Source organism: Brienomyrus brachyistius, unplaced genomic scaffold, assembly GCF_023856365.1.
Source record: "Brienomyrus brachyistius isolate T26 unplaced genomic scaffold, BBRACH_0.4 scaffold47, whole genome shotgun sequence".
NCBI classification, from domain to species: Eukaryota; Metazoa; Chordata; class Actinopteri; order Osteoglossiformes; family Mormyridae; genus Brienomyrus; species Brienomyrus brachyistius.
Window position 1 is genome coordinate 1,645,089 of NW_026042322.1, and position 25,865 is coordinate 1,670,953.

The 25,865-nt window shown below is 49.7% G+C and overlaps 1 protein-coding gene across 3 annotated transcripts in view; it reads right to left on the reverse strand.

The window, feature by feature from the left end:
- nr3c2 (nuclear receptor subfamily 3, group C, member 2) overlaps positions 1-25,865 on the reverse strand; it is a 62,404-nt gene that overhangs the window by 4,530 nt on the left and 32,009 nt on the right. For 2 of the 3 annotated variants that reach the window (XM_048999887.1, XM_048999888.1), the window contains 6 exons: positions 20,324-20,460; positions 11,770-11,886; positions 9,240-9,545; positions 7,879-8,023; positions 5,151-5,281; positions 409-566 (listed from right to left, as the gene is read on the reverse strand). In XM_048999887.1, coding sequence (XP_048855844.1) covers positions 409-566; positions 5,151-5,281; positions 7,879-8,023; positions 9,240-9,545; positions 11,770-11,886; positions 20,324-20,460 — 994 coding nt within the window. Of the gene's footprint in view, positions 1-408; positions 567-5,150; positions 5,282-7,878; positions 8,024-9,239; positions 9,546-11,769; positions 11,887-12,024; positions 12,622-20,323; positions 20,461-25,865 lie in introns of those variants that run through there. The other variant, XM_048999889.1, reaches the window with a different exon arrangement.

A 25,865-nucleotide genomic window follows, 5' to 3' on the forward strand; every position in this document is an offset into this window, starting at 1 on the left:
ACGCTCAACAGCTTGACGTTTCTGCGCACAGAGCTCGCCCTCACAGACCCGAAACAGGCTGCGCGCTCCTCCGTAAGTCACAAGGTCTGGAACGCACTGGGTTATTGTCACAAAGCCGTTCTCGACAGGAAGCATATCCGGCAGTAATAAAAGGCACACATTGTCTACTCTGTGTGTTTTTCCCGAACAACTGGCAATTCAAATATGCATTAACGGGTCAAACGGTACTCTAAAGCAGATGAGACTAAAGCTCAATGAGTTTGCAAAAACTCAAAGAAGTGTGAGCATATTTGAGGTACTATAGCAATATTCTAGATACGATCACTGATTTGATGTGTTCTGCGTGAATGAACGATACAATTTGACACGTGTATTTCAGAGATGGGCAGCAGGTGGCGTCACACTTACGTCATGCATGGCGTCCAGTAACTTGGTCAACTGGAAGAACCGCTGCCACGTCTGGCCCGAGTTGTTTGTTGCCTTTCCCACTGACCTCCGCAATTCCTTGATGTAGTTGACCCTCATCTCCTCGAAGGCTGCCTGGTTTCTCAGACCATCTTTGGGAACTGTGAGGACAGACGCACCTCTTATTACATTCACGGCAGCTTTGACAGAGCTGTTCATCCCCCTCTTCTTCAGTCCTGACATCCGGCCTACACACGTGCGAAGCTGCCTTCAGCTTTTCAAGCACACTTGCGTTGTGCCCATGGTTAATACTGCTACACTGGTGGGACCCGGAGAACAAAACGAAACAAACAAAAATTGTGCCTCCAAAAAACACAATAAAACAAATTTTGCATCCCATGAACAAAAGGGAACAAAACAAAACAAAAATGGTGCCTGCAAAAATGAAGAGGAAAACAAATTGTGCATCCCATGAACAAAAAGGAGACAAAACAAAACAAAAAAAATGGTGCCTGCAAAAATGAAGAGGGAAAACAAATTGTACACCTTATGAGCAAACTGGAATATAACAAAATGGTGCTTCTCAGTGAACAAAAATGAACAATGAAGAGTTAAGTACTCACTAGTACATTGTGTAAATGTACTCGGCTTTGAGTTTTACTTTCATTTGATACTCTCAAACACAAAGCGGCAGTATAAAAAGCGCTTCAGTGCAAATATTTTTGCTTTATTACCATAAAATGACAGCTCAAACAGTTCAAACGTAATTAATTACATTTTTCAGTTTCTGGTTTAACTGGCACTGCAAGCAACAGAAAATATTTTAAGGACGTTGAACATAATTCAGACCGATGCCATTGACAGACAGATCACCGTTTAAGAAGGTGTGAATGCGTAACAAAAGTTTAATATCATAACTGATGTAGCAAAGGGCAACAGAAGCAAAGATTATGTCCTTGGCACGTCAGTGAAACCAGTGGCAGTGCGATAATGACAGTGTGTCCGGAGGAAAACTGTAATATGTTCTTACTCTTTATTACTCCAAGGGTAAAGGCTTCCTTGGAACACAGCCAAACATTTCAATGATATTCAGAAAAATACTTCTTTCTAGCTTAACGCGTAACTATCATGTTTCCGAAATAGCATTTGAGATTAAAACAAAAACCAGTTCGGAGCCTTGGCTTTAAGGTTTAACGCTACAAACTTCTATGATGCACAGCTGGGGAAAGATGGGATCACATTAAACACCGAGCAGCACAATATTAAATGTCAAACTTCCGGAAATATAGAAGAGGTTTCCTGAATTTTATTTGTTTATTCCTAATCGTTCGCAACCAAAAAAAGCCATCATCATCATCATTAATTCTTAATTATCATTATTATTATTATTATTATTATTAATTATGATTAATATTGTTGTGGTTGCTGTCGTCAGTCTAAGCACGGGACTCACGCTCACGGCATTTGCATTCTGGGAGATTTACTGGGACAGTTTGCTGTCCAACACGAGAATTTAAGGTTTAAGGTGCTGAATTTAAGGTTATTTTTCATTTATACAGAATTGGCCCTCCTGACACGCCCCTGCAGTAGGACGGGGCCCCGTGTTCAGCAGGACGGCACTGCGCGGATGTCCCCGAGCTCTCGCTGGTTCCCGGCACCCAACCAGCAGGGGGCTCCGGCACATTCCGGGGAACACGCTTGTCTGCCACCTGCACAGCGTTTATTAGGCAGAGGCCAGCATTTCAGCACTGAACTTCCAAGGTGAGGGCGGCCGTGCTGGCCTGCTAATTGGTGCTAACTGGTCCTCTGCCAGTTAGAGGCACCAGCTCAGCCTGACTGTCTTCACACAGCTCAATTTACCACCAGACGTTACCGTGGCGATTCGCTACCCGCTACCCACTGTTCCCATTGTACTTTTAAGAGTGTATGTATTGTACATAAGAGTGTATGTATTGACCATTTGCATGCATAAAAAACTCATGTTTCAGCTGAATGACTTCATCTTGCTAGAGGACGGGCCGTTCAATAATAACCGACCAATGGGATGAAGGACGGGCTTCTCGTCAGCTTAAAGGATTTAAGAATATATGTCATCAGCCTGCTCTGCCGTTTCCACATTCGGCTGAATTCGGGGCCTGGGGCCTCTCCCCAACGTGCCCCCTTGCACCAGGGTTGTCACTCGTGTACGGTTTAATTGGCAAAGGTGAAAAGCGTCCCAGACCAAAAAAAAAAAAAATGTCAGTTTGCACGATCAGTCCAGAAAGGGAGCCGGCATCTGAGCCAGAGGAGTGCGAAGGTGGTTCTGCAGGCCCTGCGATTCTTCCTCTTCTCCTGCGGATCTGTACGACATGCGGCTGCGAGGCTGCGCGCCCCAATCTGTGTGCAACACTTGTTCATGCAAATTAGTTCTCAAGTCACACAGCAATGCCATTTTTCTTTTTTTTTTTTTTATAGCAAGAATTCGGTTACCGTACACAGACCTACTAGATACGGTTTCTTTTTTTTTTGTCAATGTGGCGTTTTCGGCAGAAGGCAGCAGCCACCTAGACGGCACTGTGCATGGGAAATAGAGTCGGGAATGTGCATTACAGGACGTTTATTTCTCGAAGAAGCGCCTGAATCACGGTTTATAATGCGTGGCTCCGTCCAAAAGCCACAGAGAATATCCTGCTTAGGATTCCTGCCTTTTAAGTCTAACTGCTGACTGTGTAAGCCTGGTGTCTCGGACGTTGAGAATTAGTCCTTAGCTAGATATATGCATTCATCGGAAATGAGGTTTCACAATGGCCCGGGTGGGAATCGAGCCAAGGTCAAAAGGACAGCTCCGCTCTCTAAATGCAGCACATGTAGCCCGTGGGCTCAAACATATTTCACTTCCTGTCTGGCGCTCAATGAAAACTTCCTGTAAAGAAAAATTATAATAGAAATCACGAATGATTCCTGACAGATGAAACGGACAATGAAAAACTGCAATATGTGAGGGAGCCTCATAATCATCCGTAAGCGGGGAATTCTGGGTAAAAGAAAAAAAAACAAACAAAAGAATTAAGGAGATTAAAGGGAGGACAAAAATAAAAACAGATGAGAACAACCACAGAACGAGCAAAAGAAAGAAAGAAACTGAACTACATAAGAAGACTAAACAGCCAATAAATTAATTGTGTAATAAACCTCCCCGAGACACTTTAGTGAGTTTTATGAAACGTCAAAGGACAAAATAAGCATGATGGAAGTCGTGCTGGAAATATACTTGAAACCCAGGAAGTAGGTGGTAACCGGCGACTCAGAGGTGGTACTGAGAAGAGACAGGGGAACCGTGAGTGGCTCTTTAAGAGGAGACACTGGGGCCCTGCATGCTGACAGAGCCCAAGCACCCTGCAGGGGAGGAGGCCAAGGCAGCAGCCATACTGAAAGTGTCTGACATGCGGCGGTGCTGAGATTCCCCCGAGATCCCCATGACAGGTAGCCCTCGCTGAGCCGGCCTGCCTCCCGCCTCAGGTTCCGACGTCGCGTCGCAGGCAACCCGGGGCCTCCTGGAGGAGAACCTGAGGCTGCAGGGCGGGCCGGGCCCTGCGAGGCCTTCACCGGGCAGCCACAGGAAGCCCAGCACCCACCCGTTTGATGCGGGGCAAACGAAAACTCACAGATAAACACTGCTTTTAATAAAGAGCCGTAAAAGGTACAACTAATGAAAACTACAACCTGCTCTATCACACAGGCGAGCTTTGGCCTGCAAACACTAACCGCGGGGCAAGACCTACAGCCTCACATTTAGATTTTATTTTTGTCTTTCCAAGGATATTTAAGAGGTTTTACGTCCAACTGAGGATGAACAGACAAGAAACCCCAAGGATTGGGAGGAAAGTCTCAATCCATCCTAAAGTATCAGTCCAAACGAACGCAAACACACAAACACACACACACACACACACACACAATACGCAAATTCCAGCACCTTCCTGCGTAAACAATGCACCCCAATCTGCTTGAAGGCAAGGACTCGGTGGAAGCAGTAGCCATCTTTGCCAGAGGCAAACATGCACCTCGCTGAAGGTATAGTGACTGATAAGTATTTCCACATCTCGAGACATCTCTTTTTTTTTTTTTCCTCTCAGAGACAGTGGCCTGGTCCCACCCCATTCCACTGCGGTGGACCCCTCCAAATCCCGCAGAGCCACGCTCCGCACATCTCTCTGTCCATACTTATCTTGTTCCTGCTCACAAACAAATGTCAAGGAGCTGCGGAAGATCTCCAACTCTCGCGCCTGTCAGCGGGCTGCCCGCTGTGCGCTGTCGTGCAGGTGCATCTTGGGAGATCCGCCGTGGCGGCGCTCAGCGGGACGCGGGGTCGCGCCGTATCCTTAACCGCGCTGCTCCCTGCTGGCCTAGTCGAGTGCGCGCCGTCATTTCCCCACCCCCAGCAGTTTGCAGGCACTTCAGCTTGTTACCGTGGTCATTACCGAGCACTTTTGGATGTCAGGTGACAATGGTTTTTTTTTTTTTTTTTTTTTTTTTTATGCTCAGCTATGCAAATACACACAGGACCTGTTAACGGGACTCAGCCTTAACTGATCAGAGGGCAACTCTATTTTAATAAACCTCACGCCTCTCTCCGGCGCTACACAAATGCGAAGGGGGATTACAGCCACTGCGAGTGGGCAGGAGGAAGAAAGGGGCGGAGCCAATAAGGGTGCGGGGTCAATAAGGGTGCGGGGTCGCCAGAAAGGGAGGGGGGAATCACTCACCAGTGCTGAGCAGCAAGAGCACTTTCATGGCCAGGTACTCGTCATAGGTCAGCTGTAGCCGCATGAAGTCCTGGCTGACCTGACGCATGCCCAGGCACAGGTCGTACATGGCCGACTGCTGCATGCGCTCCCTGCAGGGGTGGATGGGGAGGGTTAGGGTGGCATCAGTGTGGTTCCTGTGTGAGATCGGCCAGATCTGATTGCAATCAGGGGAGCCATTTCGACACACACACACACACACACACACACACACACACACACACACACACCCCTAGCCGTCCGGTGCGGTGTCCAGCGAGCGCACAGCGGTACGGAGTTCTCCATCTCAGAGCGACAAGCAGCAAAGGGCCGCGGTCACCAGACGGCTAATTAACGCTCACACGCCAGATGGCGCAAATCTGGGGGAGGGGAGGCGCTCTGGATGCCCATGCTCCTCATCCCTGCAATGTCGACCGCAAAATAATCAATTAATCAAGGCCTGGGGGGGTGGGAGGGTGGCCACATTCATATCTGACCCCTACGCACCACATACACCGCGTTATATGTGCAAACACCCGCTCCCAAGGTGTTTGTGAACAACCGGTATCCTTGCACAATTGTCCTGTTTACAAGTTTCCTTTCCTTAATTAGCCATATTACTTCATAATTCTTCTCTCTGCGGGGGCACGCGCATGAAAACGGATAATTACACCGCGGCGTTTACTAATCTCTATATTTATATGCCCGCTTATTTTGGATGGAGATTTGAAAATAACACCTTTCTGGAACCAGCGACACCGCGACTGCACGCCCCACGGAAGCACACCGGGCCGCATTAATTCCGCCGCCTCGGCCGATATCGCAGGCTTCGCCGTGCCTCGAGAACTCGTTACGCTGCGATCGTCGGGATTTTCACTCAGGTAGCCCTTAGCCGACCGTCGCGTGATTAACTGTTCTGGCGCGCGCTGAAGCCTGCCCCTCCATTCCCCGAGCATCTCCCCGAGCATCCTGACACTCTGCACTTGGAGAGGCTGCTGGGAGGGGGGTCACTGTGAAGGGTCCCTCCCGTCGGCTATCGGGAAGAAAGGGAGCGGACGGAACCTGAGGAGGCAGCTCAGACGGCCCTCCAGGAGAGAGCCCCGCTTCTCCTATCCAGCGCAGGTGTCAGTGCTGGCGGTGCAGCTCAGGGGGCTGCATACCGAACGCCCGGGTCCTGCAGACCGCGGCAGCGCGGTCGACAGCTAGCCTGCCTTCGGCTGGCAGCCACCCGCGTTGCTATGGCAGACTCGGCATCATGCGGCGGCTACAGGGACGAGCCGGGAAGTCAGATCGCCACGGGGGGAACGGCGACAAGTGAGCGTGAGGGAAGCGAATGGGGGCAAGATTCAAACCCCTCCCTTCGACGCCTTAAGGAAAGACCAATAGACTTCTTCAGAAGAGACACATAAATAGCCACAAAACTTCCCCAAATGGGTTCTTCTAATCGTTGAGCCAGATTAAAATATCAAGCCATCCACGCCTCTTTCATGCTATTTATTTCCCGTTAGCTATTTGTACTTGGCCGAGGGAACCAGTCCTGACCCGTGAAGTCAGCATGTTTAAAGGTAGGCACCTTCAGAGATAAGCCCCGCTTCAACACGAGGCAGAACCGCCGATCAGTCAGAAGTCAGAATGAGGCTCCGCGTTCCCGGCCTACGTCACACGACTCCCTCACTGACGTGATAACAGAGGTGACACATGGCGACCTGGTTTTTCGACCAACAAAAGGCCCTAAATCAGCCGCTAGCTTTTCAGCTGGCTGTCATGCAGGACTTGCACTCTGCTCTGCGGAGGCCAGCATAAGCTGAAGTAATTTAAAGGAAGAATAACACATATTCCCTGAGCTTTAAACAGAGGAAACATCCACCCACCCATCTTCTAGGGGTCTTGGGGGACAACAGAGATGGAGGAAACAGCCTGAATGGGATGTCAGTCCATAGCAGGGCTAACATACACATCACACACACACACACACACCACTACGGGCAATTTAGAGGCACCGATTCACCTGGCTGCCTATCTCTGTAACCATCTCGCACACACATGGCAGGGGTAAAGTTCACACCCTCCTCATTTCTGGATTTGTGAGGCAGCAGAGCTTGAGGCTAACTGGTTGTCCCAATAAAAAAAATAAAAGGACCATCAGCCGACTGATTCTCCAACTGTGATATGGCACAGGCCAGGCTGACGATCACGTCAAACTGCTCATCTGTGAGCTTCATGGCCCGTTTCTCGTCTCGTGCATCTCAACGAGTGGCCTGTAGGGGTCACTTCTTGCTTCCTTTAACTCTCATCTTCATTAGGCCGGCGCGGACAGGCCATAATGCATCTTCCACGGGGCTGGGAAACGCTGCTTCATAGTTCAGACTCCAGTGTTTTCTGGTCAAATAAACTGCAGATCCTCCATTGTATTCGCCCTGCGCTGCTCTTTGATCGAGTGTGCATAACTGAGGAACAATACTTCTGTGTAATCACTTCCTTTTTCAGGGACAATAAGCCCATTATGGTAACAATCTCTGCCGTCAAGAAAACAGGCCTGCAGCTTTTGAGTTTTCCACTCACTCTCAATTCAACTCTCTGAGGAGATCGTGGGATAGGGACAGACTTAAGCATGCGGGCGAAATCCCGTGCAGATGATGCGGGTGAAATGAACACAACAGAGACCCAGGCGCATGCATGCTCGGGGACGGGGAGGGACGCCTGGGCTTACTCATTGAAAATCAGATCCGGGGCGAAGTAAAGCATCTGGCCGTTGGTGTGTTTGTAGGATCGCCAGCTGAGCGCAAAGGAGGAGAGGCACATCCAGGAGTACTGGATGAGGGTGATCTGGTCTTCGATGGGCAGACTTCGGAAACCTGCGGGAAGAGAAGGGAACGTGAGCCGCTGCGCTAACGCTGATGTCAGACGGACGTCATCGGCGGGCAGGATGGATCCGAATCGAATGCCGAAGTTATTCTGCATAAATGGTTTCGGCTCGAAAGCCGCAGCGCAACCTGCCTGAGACCAGAGCCCGCATCTGCACAGTGACGGGCCTGGCTTTTTAATGACGACGCGCCCCCCCACCTCCCCAGTGGTATGGCGGTACACTGGAATCCTCAGTGGGTTCATCTGAGGCCACCTGCGGGGGGCGGGTGGAGGAGGGCCGGGAGGCACTCGCGTCTGTTTACGTACGACCTGCTGTGGTAGCGTGTGGGAATTGGTTCAGCGCAAACTCCCGAGGAAGGCTCAGCTTATTCCCCCGCCGATGCGCGTTTGGGCACGGAAGGCTTGCCAGGAATCTGTTCATGGCTACGCGTCACTGGCCGCTCTTACGGCGGGCGAGAGGGACAGGGCGCCGGGCGAGAGACGGCCCCTTTACCTATCCTTCCCACTTACTAATCACCACATACAAAAACATTCCTCTGCACAAAACACTCAAAGGCATGTCCCCCTTTCCTTAAAAACAAAAATACAACAGCTGCCCTCCCCCCCCCACCCCCACCCCCACCTAGATACGCCCATCGCCAGCGAGAATGCGACGCGATCCGTACTAATTCGGCAGCGCAGCGCCGGGCTCCCTGCGCGCGTGGGCGTACGGCGCTCTGCGTGTCGGCGAGACGCATTACGACCCACTCTCCGTCTAACCGGCTATTTATAAACCCCGATACTGAGCTCAGACACTCCGGAAGCATCAAATATTTGTAATGCTGCACATTAAATATTACCAAAGAAACAACTGAACACTATCAGTTCGGAATGCAAAAAAAAAACTGAGGCTTCCTGAAGATGAAGGTCTGATTTTTGTATACTTGCGGTATATAATTTAATTGACAAACAAGTGTTATGGAGCCTTCATTGACTTTACCATGTTCAGACATTCTGGTGCACCTCTAGAGATTTTTGGTCGCCTGAAAACAAATCATATTGGGCCTCCAACCCAGACTAATCCAATTACATTCCAAATTTTTTAAGCTCCCCGCCACTTTACAGCATCCCTACAGACATTATATGATGCAGTTAACCTTTAACGCAGTATTTTTACCACGCCGGCGCTGAATCACGGAGCACATGCTTCACGCCGAGATGCCTGACCTGGAAGCACTTTGGCCCACTTGACGACTCGAATCATCTGCTTCCCGGCCAGCTGGTTGAGGCTGGACAGCAGGTGGTCGGTGGTGTCCGGCTGGGTGTTGTCGTAGCCTGCGTACACCACCTCCGGCTCGATGAGCTCCAGCACACTGCAGATGGAGGGCGACAGGTAGGGGGTCACCCCCGGGGTGTGTGGCACCAGGGCTCCGCCGTGGCCGGCCTCCTTCTGGCCCTCCTTGGGACTTTGCAGTGACGGTACTGGTTCCTCGCTCACGCCCTTCATCTTCCCCAGCTTCTTGGACTTCCTCGCTGTGGCCAAAAAGACAAGGTGACAGCCGTGAGCCCAAACGAGGCACATCGGTGTGCCACCCTTGTGGTAGCTACATAACGGTGCACGCAAAACCCCCCCCCCCTTTGCTCAGACTCCAAAATAATGAGAAAACCAAAGGAACTGAGCATAAAGCCCTTGAACGCTGAGGATATCCAGACACGCGAGGCCTTAAGAGGCTAGAATTACACTCATCCTGAGCCTTTGATACGCGACACTCTTTTGCAGCACCACGTACATTTAGTGGCAAACTTAAAATTTTATTTTTATGCTATTTTTTTTTTTTTTTAAAGAGAACAAAAAAATCACCACGCCTCATTCAGCAACAAGAGATGCCTCCCTGGTGATAGTCAAGAAAATGAAAGATTTATTTGGAACGCGGACAGAGAAATGTAAAACCAGGTTTTTACATCGCTTTCAAGTAAATATCTCTGTCAAAAAACCAGATTTGGAAAAATAAGCAAATCTAAAACAGGTTTAAATTTTTTTATTTTTTTTTTTTTAAATCGAGACCTCATAATATCAATATTGAGCCCTGAATTAAACTGGCTTTTTACTGCAATTACCTTTTCTACGAGTTTTTTAATCAACCGCTGCTCAATGCAAATCACACAGCGGTGCAGCAGTAAATGCAGAGGAAATCAGACTTGGATTAAATGTCATTATAAAATCCGTTTCCCTGGAGATAACCTACAAAACTAAACACACACATACAAAGAAAAGACATGCACTTCTATAGCATTTCCAAACACTCCAGATGACGCTCCGAGCACGAAAGCTTGCAACCGACATGAAGACGACGCATTTTAATGGAAGCAGAAGCACAGCATTAATAATATGCATCATGACGCTTATTGTAAGTTGGGCGCTGAGAAAGTCTACGGATTCGTGCGTGTGCATCCGAGTCAAAGGAAATGCTGGTTAGATTTTCCCAGGAAGCTGGGTCTGTCAGCTTCGCTCCGTCTGATGAACTGGGGGGGGGGGGGGGGGCATGGATCAGGGACAGCAGCCTGGACAGGTCTCAGAGAGAGGTGGAATTTAGCACCAGGCACTAGCAAGGCGAGTGCCGAAGACCAAACCCAGAAGGAAAACAGGAGCCGAGCGAGAGAAACAGCTCGAGGCGGCTTTACTGGGTTAGCGGATAACCAGCGCGGGGAGTGTAGCTAACCGGTTTAGCCAACACCTTCACCTGTCACCTTGTTTCGAATCACACATTAACATCTCCCTGGCCTCCTACGCTGCCTACCACCATTAGATGCTGAGAAGGGGAATGAAAAGACAAATTATTTACCTTTACCCAGCAAATAAAAGTGGTGCCAAAACATCACGACGCGATCTTGCACAAGGACTGCCGGATCGGCCGCGGTGCAGGTGAACGGGCCAGTTGACGTCACGTATGGGCCAACCCAAATTAGAAGGGGGGGGGGGGCACCACTATTGGGTGTGGTCAGTTTCGAGGACTTCTTACACAGTCTGGAAACCTGCTGGCTTCCAACCAGGCTGCCGTGACCTTGGGCGACCGAGCCGCACGGCCTGTGTCCCGCCCGGGCATTAGCACTGCGCTTAGGGCTAATCACTCCCGTGCGCAACAGACGATTGGTCCCTCGGCTTCCAGCCCTGACCAATCGCGCGCCGCCAAGGGTTTTGGCTCAGGCAAACAATGGACATTACATATCACGCCTGCGATTCAGCTTGAGAATCATAACCTGATTATACCGGTTTAACCCGCGTGACTGACACACACAGTTGCGGGTTCGGCACTGGCAAAGATTCCGGTCAAGTGACCGTGCTGAAATTCCAATTCGACAATTGGGCCCCAGTTCTTGAGTTCTGTGCTTAATTGGACACCAATCAGGTTTGCTGTACTGCCGGATAAGGGCTTGGTTGGCAACGAGCAATAGGAACAAAACATTCATACGGCAACAAAAACGCCAAACAATCTTCAAGTGTCATGCATCAAACTGCGTAGCAGTAACAGCTACTTGTTCTATTCCAACCAAAGTTACTGAGGAAGAAACATTTAAGCAGCTATTTTAGTGGGGTCAACTTTCCCGTCACACCATGCCAGGGGCAAACGATCAGTGTTACATCTTTCGGACGCATCAGATTCCTCGTTCTGCTAATGACCAGTCACTCTGTTGGCATCCCCAGATTAACTGCCGTATTATTTTCATATTCATGGAAAAAATGGCTTCTGGTCCTCACCTCCTAAATTCATCCCGGCCTGAAGACACTTGCGTACTCTGCACGCCGGGCAATTTTTCCTCCGGATCTTGTCGATGATACAGTCATTTCTTCCAGCGCACAGGTAGTTGTGCTGACCTGTGTGGGGGACAAAAGGGCAATAATATGGGGGGGTGAAATAAATGACAAAAGATGGGAGCACGGTGAGGCATACATAGCAGAAATAAAACAGCAACTGGCACATGGGGAAGGAGGAAAGTGGAAATCTGAACGCACGCCTGTATAACAGCGGAAGTGTGCATTCCGGAACATTCAATTTGAAGTACATTAAGCACAGAAGGCCACAATGACCTGTTGATGACAGTCGTTTATTAAAATGAAATAACATTATGAAAAGACTGAGTCACTGGAAAGAATAATCCTCCGGAGCCACATGACTGACGACGGGGTGCAAAACCCGGAAAAAGGAACAGAAACTCAAAATAATACAGCACGCGTGAACTTTAAGGATCCTCTCGAAGCTCCCGATAGCATGTTAACAGCATGGGTGCTCGCGCGTGCAACAGCGCAGGCACCGTCGCATAAATAAGCGGCGACTGAAGCTTTAGGAGCACGGTTTTGCTGATTCCTGTCACATCTCCCCCCACCCCCCACCTAGCCGGAAGCTAACGGAATGATCTCTCATTTCAGGCCCCGTTCTGCTCCAGTAACTCCACGAGGCCCGTGAGCGGCACGCCCACGCATTCCTTGGGCCCGAGCCCACATCAGACGAACAGTGCCCTCCGCTCTCCCGTGCCCCTGCGCCTGCAGACGTAAAACATTTTTACACGGTCGCGTGTATTCGTACAGCGACTCCTCTCCTCCCTCCCCATGTACCCCACCCCAGTCCAAACCCCACCGTTTGCTAATTCCCCTTATTTTGACTGGAAGGGAAACAAGAGAAGTTCTTGAACGCGCAACGGATCTGTCTGGGAGCTTCCAGGAGCCAAACGACGGCAGAAGGAGTAACGGCAGCTGCAGCTCAGCCACTATTTCTGGCGGAGTCACGTGACCATTACATAAGCCTATTTTTCTTGCTCTAAAAAACAGTAAACTGCGACGCAGGAAGCGCGATGCCAGACTGCATTCTGATCAGAGCAAAGTCAATTCAGATAACTTGACAGCCCCTTCTGCTAAAGGGCCATTCCCATGAACGTGGTTAATTATTGCCCAGAGCAATTACACAAGCAGGAATCGTCCCATGTCCCAAGCATGCCTGTTTTTTTTTTCCCCGCAGCGAAGGAGGAACCTGCTGATAAGTGGTCACTTTTCTACGGATTCACGTATGAGCGCTTCACTTGTACTGCTGAACCAGTCGTCGTTAATTCTCTGAACTGGTTGCCAAATGTCGCAGGACCTGCGTATTTATTTACTTCCGGGGGATTCATATACAAAACATCGAGTGAACCGGAGCTTTAAATAACATTTTAATATGACGTAGGAGGTGGTGAAACTCTCTGCATCTTGAAATAATTAAATACATTTGCAACTACCAAAGCGTTTAGCACTGAAAGGTTTTTGATGCTGATTCATTCTCCCGAGCTGCAGACTGAGGCGTAACTGATAAACGAGTGTAGATGATTAAGGTCATAACAGCATCATGTGAGGTCTTCCAGACGGGGGCTACTTCTGCTGAGTGACGTCACGCTTTTGGCAACGTGGGGAAAAGGAGTCATGATTTGGGGAGGGGCGACGGGATGTTTCACGGTCCTACTAGGAGAAAATGTTCATCTGGAGGGACAGGGTCCCATTTCACGTGCCTCGGGATTTTTCGGTGACGACTTCGGAACCGCACTGTAATGGACGGGTCTGAGCACCATCGCAGCCAGAACTATGGCGTGTTGCGACAGGACCAACATGCTGTGGCCCACTGGACACGTTTCAAAAGCGAGGGCGACTTCACGTCGGCTCAGACCCGTAACTCCCGCTCACGTTTCTGGCGGACACCTCGCTGTCCGCGTGAAGGTTTCATCGTCGCGGTTACTGCACCAAATTCCAGTCACTCTGTCCACCTTGGAGCTTTTCTAATTATTACATTGTGGGGACCAGATTTCCCCAGAACGCAATAAAGCCATGTAACTTTTTACTTTGTGGGGACATTTTTTTCAGTTTTATAAAAATCTGCGAATGCAACCAAGAAAAACTAAAAGTGCCAAAAGACATGCATTTTGTTGCTTATGGTTAAGGTTAGGGTTGGGTTAGGGGTTAAGGTTGTCATAGTTGGGATTAGGGTTTTTTCCCCATAGAAATAAACGGACGGTCCTCACACAGATATGAATACATGGACTGTGAGGACAGTAGGAAAGAGAATAAACATTTGCAAAAAGTAAGCAGACGAATGTGAAAGGAAACCCAAAGTGGAGGTACTTCATTCTGCTCTTTTAAGTAGCCCATTCCAGAAGCCACTTACCCACCACCACTGATGTTCTACAGCCACCAAGGCACTAAGATGTACATCCTGAATGCAGGCTAACAGAGAATTAGCTGCTGAAATCCTCTGGGACGACCCTCCGTTTTGACCTCTTCCTACTATTCTCTCTTAACCTCGTAATGTTTTAGCAGGATTACAATTCCCACTGTCCTGCTACATAATCGCCTGAAATCCTACTGTGTGTGCATGTGTGGTCATGAATGTATTACATTCCGGGGTACAATTGTCCCCACAATGTGATAAAAACCAGTTATTTTGATGTTGTTGGGACCAAAAAACGGTCCCCACAAGGCCAAACTCAATTTTATATAAAAATCTGTGACTGCAATCAAAAAACTAAAAATGCCAATAGTCTTGTATTTTTTTTTTCATTACTTATAGTTAAGGTTAGGGCTGGGTTAGGGGTTAAGGTCGTCATTGTTGGGATTAGGGTTTTGTCCATAGAAATGAATGGACGGTCCTCACAAAGATATGAATACGAACGTGTGTGTGTGTGTGTGTGTGTGTGATGTGGGTGGGAGTAGGATTCGGTTTATGGGAAGGAAAAATCAAAAAGCCTTCCAGAGCATGATTTCAGAAAATCCACACAGAGCCAAGTGGGTGATGGAGGGTCTTATATAGGAGTGTTAGAACGGGGAATAAGCATGTAAAGCTGAACTTACACATCAAAGATAGGAGGCTGGCTGAAGTTATGTAACATTTCTAGGAATGGCCACTCGGTTTCCTGTGCAGGGTGCACTCCTGATTCATCACTCCCTGACCTGGAAGGATGTAGCTCTGATTAGATCAGATGCTCTGCAAAAGCTCACAGTTGGCTAACACCAGCCAAGCCTCCTCCGCCTCATTGGCCGGCTCGCTGACTGACACGGTAGTATACAGCCCATTCATTGGCTGAACACAGTCGAGGACCACTCTATGAGAGTCCGCCCCTGGTGTTCAACATCCACGTCACATGATCTTTTGGCAGCCCAAACGAGGCAAATATCCGGGTCGCAGAACGAAAGTCGAGGCGTATGAGTGTCCTCGCAGAGTGTCAGCAGCTAAGCGATGCATGAACCCACACGCAAACTCTGCCACCCCATAATAACAGTTTCGATTGTTCAGACTGAAAGTTTGTATTTCTTTTGCACCGCAACTGCGCAGTAATTACAGCAGTCGAATGTTTGTTGTTGCCGAGATAAAGCCCAAAACAAACATACAACTTCCTTTCATTACGCTGTTTACATTGCATTGCCTTCCGGCAAAAAAAAAATCCATCAATTTTTAATGGTAGCTGTTATGTAAGAATGTGACTACCCGCATACCTGATTGGCTCATAAGTCACTGTAAGGGATTAAAACCACAACCGCACGTCTATTAGCAAATCTGTCATTAGCTCGTAAAACAGGGACCTTTCCCTGGTATACCAGTCTGTTGGCAAGAAGCGGCACTCCATGGGGATTCTACTAGATTAGATTCTGTCTTTTTAGACAAAACAGAGAGCGCAAAAAATGACCATACCGCCTTCGCCTGTGCATAAAAGGGGCATCCTCAGAGCCTCCTTTGTAATTTGCGTTCGTGTCAGAGACCAAAGCTGTCGTCAAGCAGCCGGAAAAGATGACAGATAATTAAAACATTAGCACCAAGGGCACGGGCGTAATCGGTCATTTAAGGCCGGCGAAAGTTAAGGACGCGGACACAGCAATCCGGCCCCTCCGCTTTGTAATTATCACCAAAAATGGACACTGCTTTCTGTAGGCTCAGGGGAAGGTCAGTGAATCCACAGAGTCTATGGGATCACTGTGGAGGTCACCCAGATGGCTTCTACGGTGTGCAGAGCGGAGGTGGGACAAAATGGTATAGTCACAGGGGCAGAACACCATTTGGGTGATTTTTGACCTCTTGATGTTCTGGCCCGCAAACCAGGTGACCCGCTGTGCGGCAGCTCCGGTGGAGACCGCAGGGACCGGACGCCGTCCAGACGCATCAAACCTGCCGAGTCGCCCCTGCACTCCCCACTCACCCCGAAGGTCATGAGGCCCCAGCAGCTCGAGCTCAAATCGGGCCCGAAACGCGACGCCTCACGGCCAAAAGGTCCCTCTGTCACCATGAAAATACCGAGGCCCACAGAGAGCTACGGAAGAGCTACTTCCACCTTTCTCCCAGCACAAACTGGTCTCATTTCCTCATAAGGACGGCACACCACGGTAAACCTACGGTTTACAAACCAAGGCCCAGCAAAATGAGTCGAGGAAGAAGCAATGCTAGATTACCCTTGCACAACATCGAGAGCCTGCTCGTCCTGCACGACGGCTGCCTCAGTGCTTCGGCTCTGCCGAAAGCAACTCACGCACGTGGCTGATTTGCACATCCCCGTCCTCCGTTCCGCCGGTGGGAGTGGGCGCGCGGCGTAAACTCACAACTAGCGGGTTTCCGAGGTGGCCTGTGTGAAAAAATTACATGCCCTCACGCTGTGCCATCCAAGCAACCCCAGACAAGAGTAACTCCAGGAAGCATGAGGCAGAAGACGCGATATCTATCCGTAAGTCATGTGCTTCGTGCCAGGTGCCAGGCCCTTTCGCTCAGCACCGAGGGACAGCCGAAAGCGTAGGGGTGAGAGCAAACAGGGAAATGTGAAGTGTAAATGCTAGGTTTAAAGGAGATGCTGTCTGGCTGGCGCGGGGATAACGCACAGTAGTGACAGTGACCCTAACCTTCAGGGGGAAGTGTCTTATTAAGAAAAAATTGTGCATGGGAGCGTGAGCTAAATGTCCACTGTACCATGCGCACGTATAGTATTTTTAGTACAAAACAGAATGATTTTCGCGTAAGAATGTCCGCCATGTGCAAACGCAGTAAATAACCTAGAGGTTCTGTGCGCTGCAACATTGCCAAATGATCCTATGTACATAAAAATACATTTGCAGGAGTACGGCGTGCTTAACATGCCGGCTGTTCCGGTAGAGGTTCCTTCCCCCAGCAGTATCTAATTTTAACGAATGAAAGAAGACCGTCTGGAAGTCGGAACACCGCAGTGTCGGAAGCCACTATACACCAGCCACTATACACCAGCCACTATACACCCATATTTATAACCTATTATTTAGCACTGGGTTCACCCTATATTTGAAAAAAAGTCTCTACCTGGAGACTGTCCTTCAGTTGCCATTATTTCTCTTGCACTACATTCTAGTGAACATCAAACCAGAGTGTAAAATTCCTCATTTTGTTCACGTATAAATTATTCACATTATTATCGACATTTTCTTCACTTATTTTTGAATTTTACCTTGTAATTTTTACAAATGAGAATACACTTAATGTGGATATAGGTTTACTGAATAAAAATAACCAAAGCATACTGCTAAAATAATACAGTGTTACATAATAGAGTTTGACTTTACATTATGCTAGCTGTAGGGTTAGAATGGTTCATGAACAATCGTTACTTAATCCTGCATGAATCCATAGGGACTGCTACAAAAATGCCCCCTTGCCTGGGGCATTCGGAAGTACAGACAAACGGGGATGTTTAATTACCCCTGGATCTTGGCACCCCCCACCTCCCCCCTCACTCTCAGCCTTGTTTAGCTTAACAATGAATAGATTCTGCACCAAACTGGAACTGCCAGTGATTCGAAACCAGCAATGCTCAGTAACTGTCGACTGAGATACAGATTATCAAAAACGTTAGTTTTCAAAATGTTACATCTATCCAGTTCCAAACGGACAACTCCGTCTGCACCAACCGGGTTTCGTACTTTGAAACGACCACGCCGAAAAGCGCACAATCAAAACTTGTCCTGCGAGTGCAAATTGTGGCAAATTCCCGTGCATCGATATTTCACACGTATGAATTGCTTTTGTGTCAATGTCCCACAACAGCACCCTCCCAGTAAAGATCCACCCAAACAGGACACAGGCTGACAGGAAGCTCCAGCACAGCCCTGTGGTGATCATGGTGACAAAGAGCTACTCTAATATTCAAAAACACACATTAGCTTAGTGCTCTTTCTTCTGCGTACCTTCCATGGGTGGATCTACCAACTTGGGCCTACGATGAGGTCACACACCCCAGTGCCAGCCCCAATAAGGAGACTCAACGCTTAAGTTAGGGCACGTGGTGAAGCCCCTACGTTCCCGAAAGGGGTCTCCTCTCTGTCTGGGATTGGGACATCTCGGGAAAATGGTGGATGACATGTTCCAGCGCAGCTCATTCCTCTGGAAGCGGCACGCCTTTGAAGCCGGCTAAGACGTCCCGCGTATTCCGCATTTCACTCCGCGGACCTGGCCCCCGTCCTCGCATCCCCTCCCCACTCATTACTCACCCGCGCCACGTTTGATGACGAGACGCCGCACGGCGAGATGAGCAAGCATTTCTGCTCGCCCGCGCCACGGGACAGCGACGAATGGGTTTATGACGGCTCGATGCATATTTCATGGTTAAAAAAAAAAAAAAACACAAGGACACGCAAGAACAATACCAAGAGGAGAAATTAAATCAAATATAGATATATGAACTGGCCAAATTCAATAAATCAATACAATCCTCTGGCCTCCTTATCCAATTAGATGCAGATGACTGCCGGCGTTAAAGAAACTTAACTACAAAGTTATATGGAAAGCTTGCTAGTTAACATGAATTTGTAGGATCTTGCTAAAGTTACAGGCGTTTATGCTGCAGGAGGGTCGGACGCACGACGACGGCAGAGTGACGATATTTATGATCACTCACGTCACACACAAAGTAACCCAGGCTCCATCTGCGCAATACCGTCCGGCCTGGTTGACTCGCCCCACACAGACCCGGCGTGGGATTGTGCCGCGTGTGCTGAGGTCTGGCGAAAATCACAAAAGCAGCACGCGAGTGTAATCAGCGTCGACGTAGGACGCCATCGTTTCTCCCGAAGCAGAGATGAAGGAAACACATGAGCCGCCGCTAACATAGATCACGTTGCCCTTGTTGGCTCTTAGAAGCCGGACTGTCGAGGCTGTGTCGTCCGCGCGCATGTTTACGCCGTCTGAAATGCCTTCGCGAATTCAAGCACTTCGCTAAATTAATTAGTCGAGAGGCTGCAAGTAACACTCAGAAATGAAAAACAGATTATGAAATCTCGGGTTTATTCGGCACAAGGACACAGACGGTCATTATATACGTTTGGCCAAGTATGGGAAAAAAAAAAATGGATGAAGCAGTTAATCATCTGACCACTTGTTTCTCTTCCAGCATTTTAATCACGCATTAAAAATAAAAAAAGCATGGATGGCTGAAAGAATAAATGCATATAAAAGAATTTTGGCAGCTGCGGTGCAGAATACAGGCAGCTTGAGGAACCTTGGAGAAGGTTCCCTCAAAACCTGCTCGCGTTTCTCCAAATGGCACAGCTGCACTTTCGGAAGGTGACGGAAAGGCGGGTTTGGAGCCGGCCACCGCATGCTGCTCTCCTGCTTTTTCCGCGCCTCCAGCTGTTCTCGGCTCCCCAGTGTTTGGTCGCAGCTTCACGGTTGGGAGCCCAGCCGTGAGCTGAGCACCGCGCTTGAGGTTTTAGGATTCTGTTTTTAAAGACAGGCTGGACCCACCACACACCAGTCCCTTGAGACTGCACTCCAGGTCTCAAACCTTACATTTTTTCCATAATGAATACGAATTGATTCAGGAACATTTAAAACCATAGCTTCCTCCGATGTCGCTCCCGTTTCCCCTCCTGCCACGCATGCCTCAGCTGCATGCTCCTCCGATCCACACCCGATTTCAGCCACCTGGTACCTATCTGCAGCACGGGTCATGTGACACCAGGGGGAGGGGCCAGTGCATATAGGGGCGTGGCCAATCTCACTGTGTAAAAACAGCCCTGAGGAGCCTGTGGTGGTCAATAAGGACACCCGGGGGCAGCTCAGGAAACCGGAACGTTTTCATTCCATCCAGAGCTCTAATGACATAATGAAATGATCTGACTACTTGACAGGATGAAGATCTCTTTGCCCTTGAGAGAAACAGACATATGGGTCCTTTTAAAACCAGCTGGGCTCGCCGGTCGGTTAAGGAGCACGGCACACCCTGGTTAGTAGGAGGGGACGGCGGCCCGGGACAGGCCGGGCTGACGGAGACTGAATGGTATATCCTACCTTCCACGGCTCTCTTGAAGAAGACCTTGCAGCTGCCGCACGTGACGACACCGTAGTGACATCCTGAGGCCTCGTCTCCACACACCAAGCACACTTTGGCCGTAGAGGAGCCCAAGGATGAGTGTCTTAACGACGAGCTGGAAGAAGAGCGCAGGGCAAAAAAAAGCATCCATTTAGCAACAAAGCATTCAGACATCCCCACCGCTACGCAGACCAGGCGGGGGCCTGACTCTAGGTGATAAAACACTGTCAGTTTTACTATGTGTGGCAGTGGCACAATCTGGCTAACCATGAAACTGTCTGCCAATTAAAAAGCACCATTTCACACCCACTTTGAGCACCGCGACGGCCCCGGATCTACAGTAATATGTTCTCAGACATTAACAGAAGGACTAGAGCGACCTGTCGCACAGGAGATGTAAACTGTGAAGAGCAAAAAAAAAAAAGAAACAGCTAAAATGTTGGGAACGGAAGCAGGGCCTCCACCATCGTCACCCTGAAGGTCAACGTCATTAGCCGTGCGCACGGTCTCCCCACCTTTATAATTAAGCTGATTTACCTAGTTCAAGAATGAGTTCATTCATTTCACATAGTACCAGGTTTTGTTTACAAATAATGTGCTTTTAGAGCAATCAAATCACTGAGTCATCACACTGCCTGGAGGAGCTGTGGATGCCTTTGAAGATAAGATGACTTCTTTGAGGTCTGAGTCTATTGCCCCTTTATTCCCGGTCAACATATTACACCACTTCTTGTTTATGTATCATTAAGCGTTTCCATGGTGATTAAGGCTGTGGGCGTGGTCCCTCGGAACGCCGAGACCGATCATGGGTGCGGAGAATACTGCCGCGGACGCGCTCCCTCCCAGCCGAGGCGAACGCGGTGGCAAAGTGTCCCTCTGAGGAAGGTCTCCGCCTCGCTTCAGCTCGCCGCCCGTAACCTTCTGAATTATAGATGAGGGCAACCTGCAGACGTCGTCGGAGACTTCTGAGGTCTCCGCGACCTCGGCAGGGCAGCGCCATCGTGTCACCGCGCTTCCACATCAATAATAAACAGAAAACCTTCGCCCCTTAGCGCCTATAGAGAGGGAACGAGCGGAGAGGAGAGAGATGGGGGGAGAGAGATGGACGAATATCTTTTGCGTGGCTTTGCCCTCCGATTGAAACATAAACAGTATGAAATGAGCCCTGCATTCCAAATAGTTTCGCTGACTCAGCAAAAGGTAGCCTAAATCCCCCCCCCCCCCCCCCCCCCCCTTTGAAACCTGACATACTTTCTGCAAGCAGACAAAAGTGTACCCTTTAAAAGTTTGACCCTTCCGAAATATCCACGGCACTAAATTAAACCGTGCATAATTACCGAGGTTTTAGTCATTTGATGACCCTGTCCGCCTCTCGGGTCACTGCAGAAACGTCCTCTTTTTAAAAGCCTGACATTGCCTTATTGCACTTTATCGCGGCCGTGAGGAATTAGAGCGGCGATAAGGACTACGTACAATAGAATCATGGGAAAAGTTTCAGGAAGGCAAATTCTCTCTTTAAAAAAAAAAAAAAAAAAGATCCACACAGGAGAGTGAAGCGGAGTCTCTCCCCACGGACCCTGGCCCCTTGTCACCCGCTTCCCCACAAAACAGACGCTGCAGAGGCGGCCGACCGAGGCTGCGACTGGCGGCCACTGACAGCACCGCGCGCGGGTGCCGCTACCTGGGAAATGCTGACACCTCCCCGCCGGCAAGCCGAGCGCCGCACACCTCCGTGTGCCACAGGGACAGCTCCGACGACGGCAAAGAGGAGAACGCGCCCAGTGACATCAGCGTGCGTTCGCGGCTTTCCGGCGAACCCCTAAACAGCCAAGCCACCTACGGGACGGCCTCTCCGAAAAGTGGTGCCTTTGGTGTGAACACCACGAAAGGGAAAAGAAAACCCAAATATACCATAATAAACATTATTTTTATCTCCTCCAAGCAGCTCTAATAGCAGTTCTTCGGAGCCTTACTTACAGAACAGAACAACATGCACCCGTTCGAGTTTCCTACATCTGCTGCAGTCTCATCAGGAAGTTCACGACGGCGTTACCCAAGGACCGCATGGCGGTGCCCATGGCATAATCAAGCGTCTGGTCGCCTTCTGGGCCAATCGGCTGCAAGGCCATTCGTGACAAGATCCGTCTGCCCGCGGGAGACGGAACGCTGAGGAGGCCACAGAATGGCGAGCGATCGCTCCATTCACAGAAATCTATTCCATTCTAGAAGAATGGTGTGGCCTCATCACGCACATTCACAGTACAAACATCTGCCACTAGCTTATATTGTACTGAATCTTCCTGAATTTGCAAAAAAAAAAGGACCTTTTTGAAACAGCTTGAATAAAACAAATCCAAAGTGTTGTGAGTTCTGGTTAGGACGTGCCGTTGGTGTAGACGGCAAAGGAGGCCATGCAACATACTGGTAGGAACCAAAAACTGAACAAAAAGCCAGCGAGGGTCATTAGGCATGTTTAAGATTTTAGTGATACAGTTTCACTCACTTGTACGAGCCGATTTTAAATCGGCAGCAGAAGCCGATTAAGATTCAGTCGGGGAGACTTTGTTATGCAAGCTGCCGGATTGCAAAGACACTGAGCGCGGAGGGTTACCGCAGTTCAGGCCCAGAACGGGGCCACTTATCTAACACTCCCGCATCCGTCAGACGCACGTTATATATCTGCCTGCTGCTCCAGGTCTCTCGCAAGCCGGTCTCACCTTGCCAGTCCAATAGGAGGCGCTATTGGCCGCCCAGGCAAATCAGATCGTCACAGAGTGCGGCAAGCACTAATAAGAAGATAACTCCTCCCAGTACAGTAGAGTAAATAGTACAGTACAGTAAATAGGTCACCCCGGACGCGTCAGGAAACACTGGAACGCGAGCGGAGATGCGCGTGGCGATTCCAGGGCCTCGCGGGGGGAGATGAGCCGCAGCCATACGGAAGAACGCTTCAGAACTTCATTGCAACATGGTGCCAAATTAAGGTCGCCGATCGGACTTTGAAGCACACTTTAAACATAACGCCCTCCTGGGTGGCCACGCCCACAGAAAGCTCTCCGCGGCAGATTGGCCACAGCCTACATGGACGGAGCCAATGGGTCTTCTGTTTTTTTTTTTTTCCCCTCCGGCATGACATCATCGCCTGCATGCACTGCTGCACATGCAACCCGGGTGCATGGCGTAGCACAGCCGGCTTGAGCCAAAGGCATTGCTGGCTGCATTTCACAGCCTGTTTTACACACCACAGACAAACCAGGCCTGAGGGGCTGAGCTGCTATTCTTATTAGAATGTACATTTTTTGCTAAATGATTGAGAAGGGGGTGCAAGGTTCAAAATATGCAATATCAAGGACACTACTAACGTAGCTACACCCTCCTCTGAAGGCAATCGTTAGTCAGAAAATGTTAAACCCATCCATCCTCCATCCATCCTCCATCCATCCAAGTCTTACGGGGTGGGGGGGGACTGGACCCTATCCTTGGAAGCATCGGACACAAAACTAAGTTGATGACAGTGCTGAAGAATTTCTCCTGCAAAATTCAAAGAGATAGAAAGGTTTGGCTCGAAGGCCGGAACAGAAAACGCAACACATGGGCTGAATCAGACACCGGAGCCGTTTGAAACGGCGCATCGGTGCATTTCCACGGAAAGTGAGGGAGTGAGAAAGGCAGGACCCCCCGCCCCCCCCCTCCAAAGCCGGGCTCCCAGAGTTCCAGCGCTGTACTGCAAACAGTGGAGCAGCAGTCTGGCTCGCGGTCGCGGATAAACACGGAGCGAGCGGGTCCGTGCCAGGGGTCAGGCGAGCGCGGAGGGAAAGCTGGAAAAGACGGGGAGACACGAGGAGATCTTTAAAGCGTGGTGGGATGTGCGGCTGTGCGCCGCCGCCGCTGCCGGGCAGCCCATAAACGCGGCGGAGGGCCGCGCGGCGAAACGAGGGAGGGGTCACCTGACTCTTAGTGTCCCAACGAGCGTGTGTTCGGCTCACCTTCCAAGGAAATAGAGGGGTGTCAATTTAGGAAGGGAGCTACCATGACGAAAGGATCGTCAGATGGATGAGAGAGAGCTCGGTGTGGGCTGGGGGAGGAGGCCCAGTGGACTCGGATCGGCACGGCCAAAAACTCACTGGAAGAACTCTGCTCTCAGCTCGGCAAACAACCGCCGCTATAACAGACACCGGCTGCCATCCCAGCCGGGAATATTTATACAACGTGTTCCTCGGAATTCAGGGGAGCATAGGTAAAATAAACAGAGGAACAGAAAGACTGCTAATGGCACAGTCTAAACATTATCTCCACACCCACTTCCAGCCCACTCGTTTTTTTTTTTTTTTTTTTTTTTTAGTTCCACGTGCCCAAAGGTAAACTATCCTCTCGAAAACACACAGCCACCTTCCTTACGTCAGGATGTAAAAATTTCCATAACAACGCGCAGCTAAATCTTCGTGGCTTGTCGAATATGCATATGCCATTTATGGAAAACTGGCGACCAGAAGATTAAATAATCTAACGGCGGCTTTATTGTCATAATCAAGATAAATGCTTAGATTACATCAAGAGGGCAGTATTGAGTGACCCCGGGGGAGCATTCCAGATTGTTCTACTGACATATGACAGAAATGCAATCCTTTATTGTCGTTCAGTTCCAGTTTTAAACCTTTGACAGATCAGACTTTCTTTTTTTCTTTTTTTCAACAGATCCAGTGTTTCCGTGTAAACACTGGCACGCACATGGAACAGAGAACCCCCCCCCACACCCCCCCAACACCCACGTAAACACCCACGAGACACACCCTGGAGATGCTGTCATTCAGCTCCACATCTGCTCCGCATCCGGCCGGCAGAGCGAGCCGCACCCAGCTCATTTGCACACTTCAGTCGCTACCCAACACCCCTCTCTTTATCAAGGTGGAAAACATCCTGAAACGGACAAACGGGTCTTTAGTAGAATCACAGAAGGTGACACTAAGTGCCCGATGACAGCGGCGCTGGGATCCTCGGCGCTTAATTGAGTGGCACGCCAACATTGCCACGCATCGTCGATCCCGCTCTCAATCCGCCTCATATATCAGGACTGGGGAGTCAAATTGAACCAGATCTGCAGGTTCTAGAGCACCTGGGCCCTAATGTGTGGGGGGGTATGTTGTTGACGGGAGCGCTAGTAGCAAGAAGCTGCCGGCGTCACAGACTTGTCATCTACGTCAACACGCAGTGAGGCGGTGGCTATGGACGGAGAGGGTGGAGGGATTCTGCCGCACCTGAGGGCTTCAGCATCCTCACGAGAAAGGTCAGAATACTCTGCCACCAGCTCCTCACTCCCCCTGGCCCAGCCATCTTCAATGGAACAGAAAATACCTCCTTCTTCCAGAACCCCACTCAAGTTCTGCCCAGCAACCGCCACCAGGCCAGAGCCGAGAATGTCCTGCGCAATGACAATCACAAGCCATTGTGATGGAAATGGAGGTTCCACCTCCTCCCCCCCCCCCCCCCCCCCCACCATGTGCCATCAGGCCTTAGCGACAG